The 21,609-nt window shown below is 38.6% G+C and overlaps 1 protein-coding gene and 1 pseudogene across 4 annotated transcripts in view; one reads left to right on the top strand and one right to left on the bottom strand.

Moving 5' to 3' along the window:
- The window catches only part of BICD1 (BICD cargo adaptor 1), a 245,582-nt gene that overhangs the window by 133,834 nt on the left and 90,139 nt on the right, over window positions 1–21,609 (bottom strand). For all 4 annotated transcript variants that reach the window (XM_042946229.1, XM_042946222.1, XM_042946224.1 and 1 more), the window contains exon 2: window positions 3,014–3,226. In XM_042946229.1, the coding sequence (XP_042802163.1) occupies window positions 3,014–3,226 (213 nt within the window). The remainder of the gene's footprint in view (window positions 1–3,013; window positions 3,227–21,609) is intronic.
- LOC122224415 lies at window positions 16,035–16,877 on the top strand (annotated as a pseudogene).

Here is a 21,609-nt window from a genome sequence, read left to right as displayed (position 1 = left end):
ATACAAACTCCCAGTTAGAAAATAAATGTCATGGGGATATAATGTACAGTATGGTGACTATAATTAATAATATAGTATTATATATTTGCTAAGAGAACAAATCTTAACAAATTTTTTCATCACATGAAAAAAAATTTTTTTTAACTATGTAAGGTGATGGACATTAACTAGACCTATTGTGGTGATCATTTCACAATATAAACATCAAATCGTTACCCTGTATAAATCATTGTATAAATATCAATCATTATGCTATATACCTGAAACTAACATGTTGTATGTCAATTATATCTCAATAAAAAAGTTTGTATCAACATACCAAAAAATAGAATTTATTCCTTTTCTCCTTTTACAAATGTACTCAGCTCTAAATGCTAATAATTTTACTAGGTACTTGAAAACATGAAGCCTGGATGAAAACCTGCAGGCCTCCAAGTATAGTAATACCAGTAGTTTCCAGCCCATCAGAAAGGACACCAACAAATATCTTCTTGGCACACTCAGAAGAACAGGAAATTGACAACTGGGTTTTTTTTTTCTTTTCATTAACTAATAAACCTGAATGAATACACTCATAGGCTAGATTGCCTTATGTATATTTTAGATTAAAAAATACATAAATTTGGATATAGCAAGTTATTCTCTTGCTGCAAATCAACTATTGTATAGAAATAGAGGATTATTACCCAGTGATTCATTCAGCAATTCCCCAAATTGTGAGCCATATGATTATGATACTCCCTTCCCTAATTTGGGGCCAGCCAAAAAGTTTAAATTAGTGGTTCTTAATGCATGGTCTCCAGGGCAGCAGCCACAGCATCACCTGCTGTGAAACTGTAAGAAGTGCAAATTAATTGCGTTCCACCAAGACCTCCAGAATCAGAACTCCTGAGGGTGAGGCTAGGGGTCATGTTTTGATGTGTTTTCTAGGTGACTCTGATACTCACTAAAATTTGAAAACTTATCTGAATGAATGGCTCCTCAAAATTTTTTTCTTTGCTCCCTCAATTCATTCATAACTTATACCTTCACTCTTCAGTACCAACTCCCACTGGTGATCATAAATCTACTCCCTGGAAACTCCACTCAAGCGCAGCTTGTAGTGAGGATGCTTGGTCAATCACCACTGCAATGCCTCCACAGAAAAACATCTGTGGATTTACTGCCCTTCCCCAACCCTCACTGCTTGTTCCTCAGCTCCAGCTGCTGTGCACAGTGAGGATGTGTGGCTTTCAGAGGATCCATCTAATTAGCAGTTGAGACCGCTTGACTCACTGGCCATGGGAATTCTCCACAAACCAACTGCCTGTGTGTGCCCATGGCGCGGTGTTGCCTGTGTCACACTGCATCTGCCAACTTGCCACGTGAACCTGCTGCTCCACGTAATCCCCTGGTGGATGTTCAGGGACTCACTCGATCCAGGATGGTAGCCTGTAGCACTACATGATCTTGGGTCCACTTCTGTAGTGGACACCTGTCTCACAGGGAAGCCTGGGGCTGAAAGGGTGAATGGCAATTCCTTAGGAGGAGCAGGGTCTGCTACCATAAAGGGTAAGCAAGTGATGGCCCAAACCCAACACTGATAGATGCATCATATAAAGAACTAGAGAGGAGCTTTGTTTTTAACCTTCACTTGCATTGGAGGAAAAGGAGGCAGGGTATCTTGAAAACTGTCTCATGTTCTTCTCAGTACCCAGCACTAATTTCCACTTGGTCGGCCCTTTCTTTGTCTCTAGAAATCATATTACTATTCTTGGGCATGTCCAAAGAGAATGAGTTAGGTAAAGCAGAAACCTTACTGTAATATGCATTTAGTTCACTGTAACATGGACATGTGGAAATGCAAATTATTTATTAAATGCCAACAAATTTAGGACAATTTACATCTTTATTTACAAAACTCTATTTGTAATGTCACTAATTTCAGGAGAAAAACATCAGTGTATTATTTCTCTTGTATTTTACAATATTTAACAATTCTTTCATTCTACCCTTTTACATTACTAAAACACTCAACTGAAAAGCCCACTTGGTTCATCATTCTCTTCTGCACTGGTATAAGAATTCGAGGACAACTGTACCTCCTCTATAGCATTCACATCCAAAAATGGAGTGAATGACTTAATATGAAGTTTCCAAAAATGCTCTTAAAAGAGTGTGGTAGATTAAGCTGTTCCCAATATCCCCCCTCCACTAAAGAATGACTCTGCCACTCTGAAAATGATCTGGCACATGATGCTGCCATGGAAAAGCCGAAGAGAGTGAGTCCAGAAGGCCCAGCAACTGAGGAAGACTCCCAGACCTAATTCATACCAGCTGTAATCTGCTGCCTTCTCTACAGCCAAAAAAATAGTTTATGGCTCTGCATTGTCAGACTCTACGACCCCACAGACACTCCCCTGGAGTCTTACTCCCCAGTGAGAAGTCCTGAGCCAACACGACTGCCATTTTGAATGAGTGCTGACACAGAGCATCATAGCCAGCTTTTTCTCCACCTTGTATTAAAACAGTAAAGGGGATGGGGCGCCTGGGTGGCTCAGTCGGTTGGGCGGCCGACTTCAGCTCAGGTCATGATCTCACAGTCCGTGAGTTAGAGCCCCGCGTCGGGCTCTGTGCTGACAGCTCAGAGCCTGGAGCCTGTTTCGGATTCTGTGTCTCCCTCCCTCTGACCCTCCCCCATTCATGCTCTGTCTCTCTCTGTCTCAAAAATAAATAAACATTAAAAAAAATTAAAAAAAAAACAGTAAAGGGGAGAGGAAGTGCTAAGGTCAATATTTTTTAAAAACTTTTGCAGAAAAGCAAGGTCAATTCCCAACTACTCAACAAATGGACTTCTAATTCTTAACAAACAAGAAGACAAAAGCTCATCTCAGAACAGGCTGTCATTTCACTAAACAAGAAAAATCACTAGCATCAGTATTATGTGCTTTGTGTGTTTTATTCCTCTCTCCTAGAAAGAATTTTATCTTATTTCTCTCTCCCACAAATCTCTCACAGGGAGTTGGCTGTTTACCTCCTTCAGATCCTGCACGACAGCCGTGAGCCTCTCATTTTCTGCCTGAACGTTAGTGACCACAGCCCGGCTCTGTTTCAGTTCGTTCTGCATCTCCAAGATCTTCCCCAGATAGTAAGCTTCCTTCGATGCAGACTCTTGCAGAAGTGTTTCCTCCCGGGTCTCTCCATCCTCAGCAACCTTCCGGTGGATGGAGAAGGACTGCCCAAATGCCTGCAGAGTATGTGAAAAGAAAAAGAGTGCCCGATGAAATGCACCACAGCACTATTTAAACAAACTCTGGGAAATGTTTGGTTTTTAGTATTTTTAGAAAAGCTACTCTATAAGACTTCTGGGAGCAAAATAATACATTTTATACAACAGTCTAACTGCTCTCACTGATACTTGAAATAATTCACTCAATTAGTAAGGGGAAAGAACATTTTTAAATGTCTTGCTAAAAATATATATAATGACTTAAAGAAAACCTGAAAAACACTGCTTGTTTTATGTTACAATTTTCTTAAACCAAGCCTATTCAGGAACAGACAGTTCAGTGCTAACGAGGCCAACAAAATTCGCGTTCTCACTCTCATTCTAGAAAACAATCCCAAAATTATTTTTCAAGGAAGAAAATAATAGTTTCATTAGCTTTCTAATACATTAGTGGTAAGAATATACCAATTAGGAACAGCACCCCGAAGAGAGGAAATCCCCAAACAGCATTCAAATTGCACACTACTAAACACACACACACATACACACACACACACACACACACAAAAGAACTGTAATCACTGTGTAAGAAGATGTGTATCTACATATATGGAATAAAAAAGAAATACAGAATAAACCAGAAACTAATGATACTGGTAAGCCACAGAGGGCGAGTGGGAACAGCAGGAAGGAAAAGTGATACAAGGGACGAGGGATACTCACTTTCCTGAGCACACCTTTTCATATAGCCCTGATTCTCACAACTCTAGTAATGTTTCACACACCTTCCAAATAGTAACCAAAACCGGTGACCCCATGTGGAACACAAAAAGTAACCAATGTTCCTAGCTGTACTACAAATGAACAACGTAACCATACTGAGAGGAGTGGAGAGCTAATTTTGGAAATCAGTGTATTTGCTGTATACTGTAAAGCTAAAGACAAAAAGAACTGTACCCAGCTACTATAGTCAAGCTAGTAAATTCTCACAGGGATTATGGGATCACAATTCTAAAAACTTCTTTATACGTACACTAGGGTTGAGCAAATAAATAACTGTATTATCGATAAGGGAAGCCAGGTTTCTCACTGTTGGAGAAAGTTACAAATAAGGAAAGGGAGACTTCTGGAAGGAAACTGGTGGCACTGTGTTGTAATTAGAAGCATCAGGGTGAACTTACAGTCTTTAATAGGTAGATAAATATTCACAGATGAACAGATGGAGAGAGACATTTATGCATGTGCATACACATGCACATATTTCCTAACTCTGCCCTCTGAGAGGCACAGTAGCAAGGACATCTCAGCAGCCAAGAACATACCTGCACCCAAATTTTGTTTCTACCTATCAATCTCCAATTAAAAGAATTAGGGCTCGTGGGGGGGGGGGGGGTGGGGGCGCCTGGGTGGCTCAGTCAGTTAAGTGTCCTACTTCGGCTCAGGTCATGATCTCATGGTCCATGAGTTCAAACCCCACATCAGGCTCTGTGCTGACAGCTCAGAGCCTGGAGCCTGCTTTAGATTCTGTGTCTCCCTCTCTCTCTGCCCCTCCCCCGCTCACTTTCTCAAAAATAAATAAACGTTTAAAATTTTTTTAAAAAACAGAAAAGATTTAGGGCTCGGGGCACTTGGGTGGCTCAAGTGAGCATCCAACTTTGGCTCAGGTCATGATATCACAGTTCATGAGTTTGCGCCCCGCATCAGGCTCTGTGCTGACAGCTCAGAGCCTACTCTGGATCCTCTGTACCTCCCTCTCTCTGCCCCTCCACTGCTCATGCTCTCTCAAAAATGAATAAACATTAAAATAAATAAGTAAATAAAAGAACTAGGGCTCTTTGGAGAAATAACCCATTCTTGAACTAGAGCAAAATGAATTTCATACATATTGTGGTGCCAAAGAGTAAGTAACAAAATGCTTTCAAAAAATGATAGGGATCTGTCAAAGGACACAAGAGCCTACCAGAAGGGGCTCCCAATGGCCAAATCTGGTATAATTTGGTCAATAAAATAAATAATTACAGTAATGAATTATAATCCATAGAATAATACAGTCATGAGTCCACATTGATAAAATAACTGAATAAATGAGGGAAGAAGGAATTGCTCTTCCTTATAGTAGAACTCTAATTTTTAGGTGTAGTAGGAATGGTGGAGATAAAATATATCATCATTTGGCAAACACCAAGTAATCATTGTTGCAGGCAAAAATGATCAATGGAATATAAAATTCATAGGCCAAAAGTATGATGAGAAACAGGATATTTGCATAGTCTTAAAGTATCTTCTCCCATGATACTTATAAATTCCAGTTGGAAAATGGGAAACCTGCAGTGGAGAATCCTGATCACCTTATGTGACCAAAAGTTAGATCAGCAGCAATGAAACATACTGACATCATGTACTCTCTAATATAACACAATAAGAGGGGACGGCATCTCTTCTGTGGTATTCTTGCCAAAAACATATAAGCCAATTCTTATCATAAGAATACATCAAACAAACCATAACTGGAGGACATTCCACAAAAGTATTGGCCAGGACTCTTGAAAAGTATTAAGTTCCATAAAAATAAATAAAGACACCGCTAGACTAGGTGAGACTAAGAAAACATGACAATAAAATGCTATGTGGGAGTTTGGATTGGATCCTAGACCCGAAAAAAGACATTAGTAGGGCAACTGGCAAAAATGAAATAAATTCTTTACATCGGTTAATAATACTGTATCAAGGCAAATTTCTGGTTTCCATAATTTTCCTATGGTTTTGTATGATGTTAACATTTGGGGAATTCAGTGTAGTATTTTTGGAGTTTTTTCTATGTCTAGAGTTATTTCAAAATGAAAAGTTAAATAAATAGGTATAGTTTCTACCCTAAAGAATTTGGTAGATCTGATAAAATAGTGGCATAAAGAATTATGAAGAATAAATGTACTTGAGGGGTCCCTGAGTAGCTCAATCAGTTATGCATCCAACTTCAGCTCAGGTCATGATCTTGCATTTTGTGAGTTTGAGCCCTGCGTTGGACTTTGTGCAGACAGCTCAGAGACTGGAACCCGCCTTGGATTCTGTGTCTCCCTCTCTCTGCTCCTCCCCTTCTTGTGTGCCCTTTCTCTCTCTCAAAAATAAACATTAAAAAATTTTTTAAAAAAAGAATACATGTACTTCAACACCAGTGGAATACTGTATTTAATTAGAAGTACTTTGGGTATTTACCCAAAGAACACAAAAACACTAATTCAAAAAAATATATGCACCCTTATATTTATTGCATTATTATTTACAATAGCCAAGATACAAAAGCAACCCAAGTATCCATCAATAGATGAATGGATAAGAAAGATGTGGTATACACACACACACACACACACACACACACACACACACACATATACACACACTGGAATATTACTCAGTCATAAAAAAGAATGAGATTTTGCCATTTGTGACAACATGGATGGACCTAGAAGACATTATGTTACGTGAAATGAGTCAGATAGAGAAAGAAAAATACCATATGATTCCACTTATATGTGGCACCTCAAAAACAAAACAAAACAAAACAAACAAAAAGCAGAAACAGACCCATAAATACGGAGAACATACTGATGGTTGCCAGAGGGAGGGGAGTGGGGGTATGGACAAAATGGGCGAACGGGAGTGGGAGACAAAGTCTTCCAGTTATGGAATGAGTAAGTAAGTCACCGGGATGAAAGGTACAGCATGGGGAATACAGTCAATGGTATTGTAATAGCATTATATAGTGACAGATGGTAGCTACACTTGTGATAACCACAGCATAATATATAAAGTTATTGACTATGTTGTACACCTGAAACTAACATAACACTGTATGTCAACTATACTTTAATTTAAAAAAATAGTACTGAGGCTTTATTATGTAATGCAATTTTATTCTGAAATTTAAAATGTCGTAAAATTATGCTGCTGGACTTCATACAGGCTGGAGTTAATCTGGAAAATTGTTTGACATCATTACAAACCTGAAGGCAGAAAAGGTATGTGTTGATCCATTACAAGGGAAATTGTAAAACTTAGGAGGAGACAGTATGATTTCATTATTTCAAAGACTCTTCTTCAAATTATACTCATAGAACAGAAATTTTAAAAAATAATAACCTGCAAACCTATGTCTCAGTAAACTATCTTCTTTAGAATTTCTACATAGATCAAAATCAAAAGATGGTTCCTAAGCATCAACTGAGAAGGAAACATTCCTGTATGGACAGATGGACGTTCATCTGTACAGAGTAGAACATTCATTTTGGTGTTTGGCTTGTTAAGTCTCCAAACAGAAATAAACTCTTATTTGAGTAGCCAAATTTCTAGATGTAGTAATAAACATATAGACTCATGAGCAGATGAAAAATTATCTTCAGAGGTGATGTTTACTTTGCTTTTCCATCAGTAGTGGTCAAATTCTGTGAGGGCAATTCTGAATTCATTACCCATTAGAAAGCCTTTGGAGGGGAGAGGTCTGACAGCACACTTCCCCATGGTGAGCTGGTGAAGTCTTCACCTACCTTCCCCCTAGCAAAGGAACCCTGACTACATAGTTAGGCATCAGTAAAATTTACAATTAGCATTAACTGTGTCAAGCACCTCAGCTACCTTCTTTTTTACAACCTATTTTTCCACTTCTTCATAATAGAAAACTGCCAGAGGACATATTCTTTATTCTTCCTGAGTAAAATCAATAGACTTATTAGGCACTCAAAAATGGAGGTCATATTATTCTCAGTACGTAAGCAATACTCTCTTGGTAGCTGAAACAAACCCTAAAGTCTTAACAGCAAGTGACTGTGCCTCTCCACCCCTGACATAAAGTTTTAAAAATTATACTCTGGGTCCAACACCAAAGGAGATAAAATTTTTCAAATATATACATAGAACAGATTTCAAAAAAGAATCAAGAACTGAAATTGCAAATATAAACATTTTGATGACTCTTTACATTTATTGCAGCTCAGAACCTTAACTGAACATATGGGCTTCCAAAGTTAGTCATTTTTTTAATGAAGAACTTAGCCCTTCATTGGACCTGATTTAAAAACCAGTGAAAGTATGCAAGGTTATCCAAGGACATTAACCATGGTGTTTCTCACTTGAAATAGAAAAATAATAGCAGTGCTGCATAGGCTACAGAAGCCCCACGATCTACATTTGCAAATGCACTGAGTACTAACACTACTCAGAAAATACCTGCAATTTAGAAAGGAAGAAAAAAGGAGAAAACACTCCTACTTTACCTAATTCCTAACTGTCAGTAACTAGAATGGGATGGCATACCAGCTGACATCTATCATTTGGTTAATTGTCAAAGTGCATTCATCAGACCTGTCTGGCTCTGCCAGGTAGCTTCCTCCTCCATCACTACTCCAAGTATATCCCGACAAAGCTGGACCCAAGAGAAGACAATCTTCTTCAAGGCCATTGAAGCTGTATCCTTGGCAGAAATCACAAAACTAGCTTCGATGTCTATGTATATAGGCAAACCCAGGGTAGTCATGCCTCTAGTTATCTTTCAGACAGCAAATACTTTTATGTACTGCAATCATTTCATGGGTAATTTTCATTTGAAATTAATTCAGGTAAATTGATATTTCTATACAATTTTGGAATGTATTAGGATTTAATTGTAGAATATTATCTTCATATATTCCATTACAATGGAATCACAGTTGCTTTCAATTACATACCAATGGAAGTCCAGTTAGCTACAAAATAGTTTTTTTCCTTTCTCATCCTACTCACATGACTTCTTAACCTAAAGAAAACTGATATTTTTTACCTTCATGTTCAGGACAATACACTAGCTGTTAAGTGGAGTTTTCGTACTTATTATCCTTCCTAATATGAATGATAAAAGAAATAAAAGTTTGGCTAGTGTATTTAATAATGTTACATTATCTTAAAAATATGTGTCCTTGGTTACAGAATTTTCATTCTTTCATCTTAAAAACTGTGGCAAAACAATATACTAAATCATCCAAGGACATCAGACAAAATCTTTTTTATTTCAAATATTAAAATCTATTCATTCATTTCATTGATCTAAGTGCTCAACAAGTACTTACAGGGAACTGTAATAGGCACTGCTTTAAGCACTGAAGATCTGCAATGTTCTAGAAAAAAGATCTCTGCTAGTGGGAGCATACATTCCAGCGGAACATAAATAAATCAGTAAGTATGTGGCATAATGTTGGAAAAGTTCTAGAAAGAAAATGAAAGCAAGCATAAAAGCACAGAATAGCACTGCCTAATAGAACTTTCTGCAAAGATGTATCTATGTTGTCCACTAAGCACTAACCACATGTGACTGATGGGCTCTGAAATTGTGGCCAGAGTGACCAAAGAATTGAATTTTTTCATTTTATGTAATTTCATTAATTTTAATTGTTACATTTGGCTAGTGGCTACCATGTTGGACAGAACAGGGATAGAGAGTAAGGCAGGTGCCCACCCATTTAAACAGCACCATCGGGGAAAGGGGTGACCTTTGAGCAGAACCTGAACAAAGGAGGTAGAGTGAGCCAGAATCTGGCCTTTCGCCTCAGCAGCAAGCCTAAATTTCGGTGTTACTAAACAAGAATTACTGCAGTGCCATGGCACCTCTTTAAAGGACTATCAATGGCAGTCCTTCAAAATCTCTACTACATGTAGCACTTTAAGATCTGGGTGCATCAGGAAATATTGAGCCATGATTTAATATGTAGGAAAAAACGGTTGGCAACTAACCTATCATTGTAACCCATCCTCTCCAATGAACAACTTTACCTTCTTTAACACATAGGGGCACCTGGGTGGCTCAGTCAGTTAAGCATCCGACTTCAGCTCAGGTCATGGTCTCATGGTTTGTGAGTTTGAGCCCTGCATCGGGCTCTGTGCTCACAGCTCGGAGCCTGGAGCCTGCTTTGGATTCTGTGTCTCCCTCTCTCTCTGCCCCTCCACTGCTCACACTCTGTCTCTCTCTCCCTCAAAATAAATAAACATTAAAAAAAAAAAAAAAAAGATTTAAACATATAATAAAAACTATCTGACCAATTATATTTCTCTGTTGCCTCAGCTGGCCAGGAAATTCAGCATTAAGTGCTCTAGAGCAATTAACTAAAATATCTTAAGTTTCTGGCATAACTCTCTCCTGTTTTCTCTATACTGTTTTGAGTTTTTGTTGTATTAACCCCCATGGTATGGGCTTCTTTTATTTTGATCTACTTCAAATTCTTTTGGAGTAGAAAGGATAGGAGTTATAATCCCATCAAATGGTTTAAATAATGTTGAATTACCATTTCTTTGAAATTTAAGCCTTAAAGAAAGCCCATGTTAAAGAATATAGTCTGAGAGTTTAAGAGAACTGAGAGTTCTACTAAGGATCCACTCATTCCGTGGGAAATAATGGGTCCAAAAGATTTCATAAAGTATGTGCATAACACACACAGGAATAAATGAGCTACACTTGTTAGAGGTGACTGAGAAACATTTCCCAAACGACTTATTCCAGCAGGAAAGTATCTTAGAGGGTATGATCCAATAACAAGGGAAGAGATCACTGGAGGTGAGACAACCCAAAAGTACCCAGCTGGGAAAAATCGGTTTCCATGACTCATGGCTCAAAAGTTACTAGGAGTCCTAGGGTATCCTTGACAGTGAGAATCAAGCCTGATCCTTGAAAGGGCACATGTACTCATAAGAGGCAGAAGAGGTCAAGGGCATGGGCTCCTGAGCTAGAGCAACTCTGCCACTTCCTAACTGTAGAGCACTGAACAAGTTACTTAATATCTTATACCTCAGTTTTCTTATCTCATAGGGTTATTGTTAGGCTTAAAAGAGAAAATCTATGTATCGCTTGGTACAGTTCTTGGTACAAATACAGTAAATGCTCAAAAATTACTGGCTATTATCAGGAGGAAGAAAACGTGCTTTGGAATCAAACAGATCTGGGTTTAAATAAGCCTCTTCTGAAATCTCTGGCAAGGTTTTGAATTTCTATGTCTCAGTCCTCACATGTACATAAACGAGAATAATACCATCTACCTTAAAAGTAAAAACAGACTGGCCCTCAAAGGTAAGGGTATCAGAGAAGAGGTATAAAACCCATACAAAATACCTTGCACACAGTAGAGGCTTACTAAACACTGTCTGCCCCTGCCTCTCACCTCCCCTTTGGAAGTCTCAGGTCTGGTGCGAGGTTCTCTGCGAACTTGTGCATGACTCAGGGGGCTGTTCTCTCCGTGAATCACAGCTCCCTGTGCATTTCTGAAACCCTAAACCTCTTACCGGAAAGGGAGTTCTGATGTACGCTTTTTCTTATTAAGCCATTCAAAATGTAAAAACAAACAAACAAGCAAAAAAACAACAGAAATGTCTCAAGGCCTAAGCTCTAAAGTTTACTTTAGCAAAGAATTCAGCTTTATCTTCTTTCAGTGAGAACTTGCAACTCTTCCTTAACTTTCCCTATCTTTTCTGACTTTTAACCTAACTCCTACCACATTGTAAATTCCATCCATCTTGGAAAAACAAGATATCTATGATAACTTGAGTTATTGCCTCTGATATTTCCAAGTGTAATACCTAACAGCCTATCATTCACATATATATTTACTTAAAGCCTAGATTTTTTTTTTGTATTCTTGATGGTTTATAATTGGCACCTTCTGTCTTGGTAAACATACCCCCTTTTATTTTTTTTAAGTTTATTTATTTATTTGGGGGGGGGGGCAGGGTCGGGCAGAGAGAGGAGAGACAGGATCCCAAGCAGGCTGTGCACTGTCAGCACACAGCCTGAGGCGGGGCTCAAACCCATGAACCATGAGATTATGACCTGAGCCGAAATCAAGAGTCAGACGCTTAACCAACTGAGCCACCCAGGTGCCCCAGAACTATTCAGGCAGCCTTTTAAAACTATTCAGACTTCTCTTTTTTTTTTTTTTTAACATTATTCATTTTTGAGAGATAGAGCGTGAGTGGGAGAGGGGCAGAGAGAGAGGGAGGCACAGAATCCAAAACAGGCTCCAGGCTCTGAGCTGTCAGCACAGAGCCCGACATGGCGCTCCAACTGACAAAGTGTGAAATCATAACCTGAGCCGAAGTCGGACACTTAACCGACTGAGCCACTCAGGAGCCCCAGTTCAGAGATTTTTCTAAATGTTGTTGTTATATATTGAACATACACAAAGAAAATTTATAACAAAATATAAGCACAAAAAATAACATCAAAATTAATTTCTGTAGTTTAAAAAAAAGACCACAATTTGTTAGTCTCAAAAGTTTCTGTTTGCCCTATCTCCCTCATTGCACCCCAACGCCCCCCAAGTAAACACTATTCTGTATTTACCATTTCCTTGCTTTTTTGTAGTTTACCATATATGTATGTATTTGTAAATAATATATTGTTCAATATTGCTTGTTTTTGAAGTCCTACAATGGAATCATTCCATATTCATTCTTTTGTAATTTGCTTTTTTAACTCAAGTTTACATTCCTACAATATATCTATTTTGATTGGTATAGCTGTAATTCATCTTTTTTCATTGCTATATTCTACTGAATAACAAATATATAAATATATACCCCATTAAAATTTTTTTTGAATGTTTATTTTTGAAGGAGAGAGAGACAGAGCATGAGCAGGGGAGGAGCAGAGAGAAATTGAGACACAGAATCCAAAGTGGGCTCCAGGTTCTGAGCTGTCAGCACAGAGACCCATGCGGGGCTTGAACTCACGAACCGCGAGATCATGACCAGAGCCGAAGTCAGACATTTAACCGACTGAGCCACCCAGGCGCCCAATTACCTCATTTTAATAATCTATTCTCCTGACAATGGATAATTGGATTGCTTCTAGTTTTTTGATATAAACAATGCAGCTCTGGATATTCTTCTGCCTATCTCCTAGGCTAATACTTCTCAAAATACATGTGGTGAGGAACAGTTTTATTTCCAATCTTTGGTAGACTAATGCTTTTGTAAAATGAAATAAAAATAAATTACTATAAGCATACACCGACCATATGACCTAACTGTTCCGCTCCTAGGTATTTATTTACCCAAAATAAATGAAAGCATGTGTCCACATAAAGATTTGTACATAAATATTTATAGCAACTTTGTTTTTTTTTTTAATTTTTTTAAATGTTTATTTATTTTTGAGAGAGACAGAGACAGAATGCGAGTGGGTAAGGGGCAGAACGAGAGGGAGACACAGAGTCTGAAGCAGGCTCCAGGCTCCAAGCTGTCAGCACAGAGTCCAATGCGGGGCTCGAACTCACGAGTTGTGAAATCATGACCTGAGCTGAAGTTGGATGCTCAACCAACTGAGCCACCCAGGCACCCCTATACCAACTTTATTTGTAATATACAAAATGAGAAACAACTCAAATGTCCACCGAGAGGTGAACGAATAAACAAATATGGTAGAGCCATACAATGGAACATTACTTGGCAATGAAAAGGAATGAACGCTGATACATGCAACGTATGCAAAATAATCGTGCTGAGTACAAGAACCCAGACAAAACAAGAGTGTATACTGTCAGATTCCATTTACATGACATTCTAGAGAATGTAAAAGAATCAGTAGTGACAGAAAGCAGATGAGTGGTTGCTCTGAGATGGGGTAGGGGGTGCTGAGGAAGGGGTGTGGAGGGGCAAAAGGGAGAGATTATCAAGGGGCATGAAAATATTTTTTTGTTGTTGTTTTTTGTTTTTTTAATTTTTAAAAATTTTTTTTTTTTTACGTTTATTTTTGAGACAGAGAGAGACAGAGCATGAACGGGGGAGGGGCAGAAAGAGAGGGAGACACAGAATCGGAAGCAGGCTCCAGGCTCTGAGCCATCAGCCCAGAGCCCGACGCAGGGCTCGAACTCACGGTCTGTGAGATCATGACCTGAACTGAAGTCGGACACTTAACCGACCGAGCCACCCAGGCGCCCCTGAAAATATTTTAAGGACTGATAGATATGTTCATTATTTTGGTTGTGGTAATGGTTTAATAAATGCATGCATATGTCAAAATTGAACAAACTGTTCACTTTAAATATGTGCAGTTTGTTGCAAGTCAATTATACCTTAATAAAGCTGGACAAACATAAATTGCTAAAAATGTGAGAAGAAAAATACAAAATATAGGCCTCAATTCTTTTTAAGACTGTTTTTTTAAGAGCACTTTTAGGTACACATCAAAATTGAGAGGAAGGTTATGGAGATTTCCCATTATTCCTTGTCCCTACACATGCATAGCCTTCCCCACCAGAGAGGCACATTTGTTACAATCAACGAACCTACACTGACACATCATTATCATTCAAAGTCCATACTTTACATTAGTATGCACTCTTGGTGTTGTACTTTGTATAGATTTAGAAAAATGTATAATGACATGTAACCACCTTCATCATACCAAACAGTTTCACCGCCCTAAAAATTCTGTGTCCTGCCTACTCATCCCCACTAGCTCCTGGCAACCACTGATCTTTCCACTATCTCCATTGTGGTTTTGCCAATGTCATATAGTTGGAATCATACGTATGTATTTAGCATTCTCAGATTGGCTTCTTTCATTTAGCAATATGTATATAAGTCTCCTCCATGTCTTTTCATGGCTTGATAGCTCGTTTCTTTTTAGCACTGAATATGATTCCATTGTTTAGAGGGACTACCTTTTATTTATTCATTCATCTACTGATGGACATCTTTGTTGCTTTCAAGTTTTGGCAACTATCAGGACACCTGGGTGGCTCAGTCGGTTAAGCGTCCGACTTCAGCTCAGGTCATGATCTCACAGTTTGTGGGTTCAAGCCCCATGTCGGGCTCTGTGCTGACAGCTCAGAGCCTGCAGCCTGTTTCAGATTCTGTCTCTGGCTCTCTCTGCCCCTCCCCTGTTTGTGCTGTCTCTCTGTCTCTAAAATAAACAAACATTAAAAAATTTTTTTTTTTAAGTTTTGGCAACTATGAACAAAGCTGCTGTAAACATCCATGTACAGGCTTTTTGTGGATATGTTTTCATATCCATATTCCTTTAGATGTCAAGGACCGTGATCACTAGATCATATGGCAAGAATATGTTTAGTTTTACAGGAAACCCCCAAATTGTCTTCCAAAGTGGCTGCATCATTTTTCATTTGCACCAGCAATGCATGGGGGTTCACAGTGCTCCACATCCTCACCAGAATTCACTTAACCAATTTTTTTATTAATAAATGTAAGAGACATAAAATTGTATTTCAATAAACTTAACCAGAACAAACATAACGTAGGAGTAAAAGAGAATTACAAAAGGATTATAAAAACTGTACCTCACTGAAAGTGTGATTAATATAAACTATATTCATCTTGGTAGACCTGCAGGAAATAATTTGCAAATAGTGCTGGTCCCCAGATATACTTTGAATAGCATTATCCTAAATCACAAGTGCAAAAGTTTCTCTATAATGGTACAGCCCTAGTGGCCTATTAGAATCACCTGTAAAGTTCTTGAAACCAGACACACAGACTCCATCTCCAAATATTCTGAGTTAACTGATTTGGGATAGAGATTCCTAAGCATTCATGGTTTAAGGCACACCTGGTGTCTCAATGTTTTCATGGCACCCCAGGACAAAAGAACTACTGAACAACTCTTTCCTAAATAACTATTTATGTCCTAACAATGTAGTAGGTGTTTGAAAAACTAACGCATGTACAGCACATGAGCCAAGGCTCCTGGAGCCAGTGTGGTACACCAGGGGTTGGAAAAAACACGCTAGGCAAAGAACTTGCAAGATCAGGACTGAAATACATTAATGTGGGTTATTTAGCCACAATGGAGATCATGGAGTCTGGCAAGATGGCTTCTCCCAAGAGCACGCTGAAAGATGCACAGATGATGGCACAAATCCTGAAGATATGGGCATTACAGAATATAAGCCAAGAGTTATAAATCAGGTGGAGTTTGCCTTCTGATATGTGATCACAATTCTAGATGAAGCAAAAATTTATTGAAGGCATACTAAGAAAGCTACTGTTGATGCAAATGATGTGTGATTGGCAACCCAATGTAATGCTGATCAGTCTTTTACCTCCCCTCCCCCAAGAGATTTTTCTATTAGACGTTGCAAGGCAAAGAAATCAAACTCCTTTGCCAGTAGCCAAGCCATATTCAGGTCCCAGGTCGCCACCTGAGAGATACTGGTTCACTGCTCCAAACTATAGACTTCAGTCTTTATTAAAAAAAAAAAAAAAAAAAAAAAAAAAAAAAGGCATCTACTTCTGTGAGAAGAATAACAGTTCCACAGTTAATTATTGGTTCAGTTACTAGCAGACTAAGATGTAGTAGACTAGTAGACTAGTAGACCCACACTTGGCATGCCAAACCCACAAACCCACACTGTGTCAACTAAATTCGGGACTCCAATGTTCCTCACAGAGCAAAGGTTTACAGTCCTGTGCTGCCCACTGCACAGTCCCAAGCTGATAAAGCATCAATTTCTGCAACATCCACGGTTCAGAACATTCTGGTTAATCCATCATTAATTGGGTCCAAAAACATCCTTATTACCACTAAATGGAGTCATCACAAAGTACTGCCAATGAATCATCAAATGTGCTGAACAGAAAATGAGAAGATGATGATGATGATGATGACAATGACAATGATGACTATGATAATTTGTAATCTGGCCTTGATGCTTTAGTACTTATACTTGGTCTTGAATCCACTGTACTGAGATTAAACATGTATGTTCGGTGTCTTCGAATTGTGTTGTAAAAAACGTAAATGGTATTTAATCAGTAAATACAGTCATCCTTTCTGATAGAGATGTTGCATTTTCTTTAAAAGGATTAGTAATGGTTTTTCATCAGCCTTTAAGTGTAAAAAATAAAGTTGTCACACTGAATAGATACTTCTCCAAAGAAGACATCCAGATGGCAAAGCGACACATGAAAAAGTGCTCAACATCACTCATCATCAGGGAAATACAAATCAAAACCACAATGAGATACCACCTTACACCTGTCAGAATGGCTAACATTAACAACTCAGGCAACAACAGATGTTGGCAAGGATGCGGAGAAAGAGGATCTCTTTTGCACTGCTGGTAGGAATGCAAGCTGGTGCAGCCACTCTGGAAAACAGTATGGAGGTTCCTCAAAAAACTGAAAATAGAACTACCCTACGACCCAGCAATTGCACTGCTAGGTATTTATCCAAGGGATACAGGTGTGCTGTTTCGAAGGGACGCATGCACCCCAGTGTTTACAGCAGCACTATTGACAATAACCAAAGTATGGAAAGAGCCCAAATGTCCACTGATGGATGAATGGATAAAGAACACGTGGTATATATATATACAATGGAGTATTACTCGGCAATCAAAAAGAATGAAATCTTGCCATTTGCAACTATGTGGATGGAGCTAGAGGGTAGTATGTTAAGCAAAATCAGTCAGTCAGAGAAAGACAAATGTCATATGACTTCACTCATAGGAGGATTTTAAGACACAGAATGGATGAACACAAGGGAAGGGAAGGAAAAATAATATAAAAACAGGGAGGGGGGACAAAACATAAGAGACTCTTAAATATAGAGAACAACAGAGGGTTGCTGGAGGGGTTGTGGGAGGGGAGGATGGGCTAAACGGGTAAGGGGCTTATGGAATCTACTCCTGAAATCATTGTTGCACCATGTGCTAACTAACATGGATGTAAATTATAAAAGACGAATAAATTACAGAAAGTAAAAAAACAAAAAATAAAAAAATAAAGTTGTCATTCATAAAAAAAAATCTAATGTATGCAAATTTAAAGAAAAAATAATATTCTAATGTCATTCTTAAATAACCATAATTATTTACTAATGAGATGTGTGTATCCCCTGGGCACTGCACAACTTCTCAAACCTGGAATCAGATTGGACCCGGTCACCCTCATTTCCTGTTACACATTGATTTTCGCATGGCATCTGCTTTTTATTAGCAACCACTGAAAACCCAGCTTTGCAAAATATTGTGCTAAAAAAAACAGAAGAATGTAGCCCAATCTGATATTGAAACTGTGATCTGAACTATCTGGAGCTAGTAGCTCACACAGGGTCAACAGAGGCCAAGTATCACTGTGAATATCCCTTGGTCCTCTGTGGGGCTGCCGCAGTGCCCCTGGGCACCCTGGGCACACAGTTTGGTATCCACAGGTCTGGGGTAAGTCCTCGCCTAAGTATTTCTGACACACTCATTTTGAGATTTTAACGTAAGGAAGGGTTGAGGACCACAGGTCTGGGGTGCGGGCCAGGAGCTGAATGGCCAGGTTGCAGATCACACACAGCTCTGCTCTCCCCAGCAGGGCTGCAGGGGACTCCGATGCTGGGCCAACTCACACTGCCACCAGCAGCGACCGAGAGTTCCTAATGCTCCACATCCTTACTGTTTACTTGAAGACTTTAAAGTTTTTACCACCTTGGGGAGGGTAAAATAGTACCACCTAGTGGTTTAATTTGCATTTCCATGATTACAAATGAGGTTATGCATTTTCATATTTTTATTAACCGTTCACCTTTCCCTTTCTGTGTAGTTTCTACTCAAGGCTTTTTTTTCCATTTTTCAACAGAGTGTTTCCCCCCGCCCCCACCTTTACTAATTTGTCAGTTATATGCATGGCAAATATCTTCCCCCAGTATTTATGGTTTGTCTTTTCACACATTTTACAGTGTCTTTTGAAAACATAAGGTCTCATTTTCTAAAGGACAGGTTCCTGTTCCCTTACTATTTGTTACTAATAAGTATGGCAAATATTTTCTCCTGGTTTGTTGCTCTCCCCGCCGCTCCAATCTTTTAGTGATGTCTTTTGATCAAGTAATGTCCTTAGTTTTAGGTCCAGTGACTAATCCCTTGCTCTCTGGCCAGGACTTTTGTGTCTCATTTAAGATCCTTCCCTTCTTCAAGGTCATAAAGCTATTCTGTATTTTCTTCCAAAAGTTCAAAAGTTTTGCCTTTTACATTTAAGTCCCTTAATCTACATGAAATTGATTTTTGTGTGTGGAATGAAGTACAGATCTATTTTAATTATTTTCTATATAAATAATCAATATCCCTAGCACTATGTAATGAATTGCCCCTCCTTTCCTGCTGATATCAAGTGCCAAGTCCATCAGAAATCATATTGACAGAAGTGTGCCTGTCTCTAGACTATCCCATAATGCGCCACAGATGTTAAGGTACTGAAGTGAGGGGCAGTTCCCCTGAGAAAGAAGGGGTAACTTGTATCATCTAAACCTTATTCATTGTTATTTAAGCTTTGAACTATCTGCATCAAACAGAATGTGAGTACTGACGGCAATCTATTAAATGAAAATGTCATACTTTGTAGGAAAGGAGCAAATCCATATTGATTTTGAAATTTAGCCAGTGAATATATAAAACCTTTATATGAGTAATATATGTAATTACTGAGGAAAATATAGATAAACCCAAAAAGTAGAAAAAGAAAAAAGTTATACCTTTCCTCTCCCACCCCCAAAACTTAGGGAAGTTCAGGACCTCCAAATCTTGCTCATTGTTCCCCACTGGGCCCCTTGAAGTCTTTAACACATGTTTTACTCATCAGGGTGTGGGCCTCAAGCTAGGATCTGGTCTTCTACCCTGGTGAACTTGGCTCAACCAAAAGGACTCCATCTGGCCAGGCTGGTGATCACCCATGCTTCCTCTTCCTTAGCTTTCCCTGGGTTCTAAGTATTTTCTCTGTTGTTGGCAGGGTGTTTTATGTCATAAGAAATCTTGGGGTCAAAAGGGTTAGGCAACCACTGTCCCTTAGTTGATGTATATAGTCAGTCTTATTTCTGATGTTTCACTTCAGCCTCCTTTGCCTGGGTTAAAAGCTAGTCTCTTATTACTATAGCTATCCACAGTCTCAAGCAAATTACAGAGACTAAGAATCAGCATAAGGAAAAACATACATGCTCAGCAATCAATCTCTTTTAAGACTGCTTGCTTAGCAGAATATGTCTGTCCAGGAGCAAAACTCAAATGCACACATTTTATGAGTATTACAACCAGAAAAAAAAAAAAACCTCTTCAATCTTTAAATAGATTCTGTTTTCTGAACAAAATATGTATAAAATACAGGTAAAATTTTTTTCTGGATTTTATCCATTGAGCATCTTTGTCTATTAAGATGTAGATAAAAGGAACTTAACTTCTTAAGTCATCATAAGTTATACTCTGGGTCTCCAAGTAGAAAATTAATAAATTTTACATTCCTTTTCCCAACTAAAATTCAAACCAATATTCAGTAAAAAAAAAATTTCTTTTTGCTAACTTTCCCTCCCTTCCCTTTTTCCCTTTCTGCCATCCTTCCTTCCTTCCAACATTTATTCAGAACCTGTGCATTTAGGTACCAAATTGCTGGACTATCAAGGCCTCGTTAAAACTTAGGAAAACTGGTGGTTTTATTTATATGCAAGTTTTGTATAAAAACAAGTCTAGTGCTTTAAAGGACAACTTGTAGAGCCATTGAGTTGATTCAGCTCAAGAAAGTGAACAGAAATCAGCTCAGGCAGAGTGACCACCACAATCGCCCTAGATAAGAGGGATCCCCCAGGAGATTATTCTAGTTCCAGAGTCAGAAAAGGAAAACCTGGTTTCATTCAGGAAAAAGATTATCTCACACTCTATTCTCAGAGAAGAAATACTGTAGGCTTTTTGGAAAGCCTAAAGAAGAAATTAATGAGGAAATATTCCTGATTTTGCAGCTATTAGCAAAAATAAAAAAGCAGTACTAACATGGAGTTATCAATGTGGCCTAGATTTTCTTAAAACTCAGTTGTGACTGAGATATGAGACTACATTGAGTGACTTTTATTACAAATCATATAAGAAAAGAAAAATGTTTCTTGGATATATTGTTTCTTTTCCTCTGTATGTGGACCCTCATGTTCTTATTGGTTAACAAAATGAATGAACCAAATGTTTTGAGGGTGTCTTCTTGCCTTCATGTAAAGTAACCTGATCTTTTACTTGAATGTTTAAAAGCCACCTCAGCCTAAAACATTACTTAAAATAAATAATGGTATTATTATTCACTATTTTGAATAGTAGGTTCAGTAATCTGCCAAAGTCACCAGCTGGACAACGGCACAGCCAGGATTAAAAGCCCAGTGGCCTGACTCCAGAGCCTGGGCATCAAGTATTCTGTACTATGCAGAGCAGAACTGCAGCAAATCAGAAAATGAAAAACCTGATAAAAAGACTGCTTTTCCTAACTTTCTGGACTTCTACAGGAGTTCAAGGAAATGTAAGCAGAAGCCAAGTAGATAGAAGCCAGGGAAGCTCCTTCAAAGGGGGCTGATTCAGTTGACAGATGTGCACTTTTGCCATTTCGTTTTCTTCCAGCTTGGAATATAGATATGATGGCTG

Source organism: Panthera leo, chromosome B4 (assembly GCF_018350215.1).
Source record: "Panthera leo isolate Ple1 chromosome B4, P.leo_Ple1_pat1.1, whole genome shotgun sequence".
In the NCBI taxonomy this organism is placed as follows: Eukaryota; Metazoa; Chordata; class Mammalia; order Carnivora; family Felidae; genus Panthera; species Panthera leo.
The sequence above is the reverse complement of the archived record's forward strand: the minus strand, read 5'-3'. Positions and strand labels throughout refer to the sequence as shown.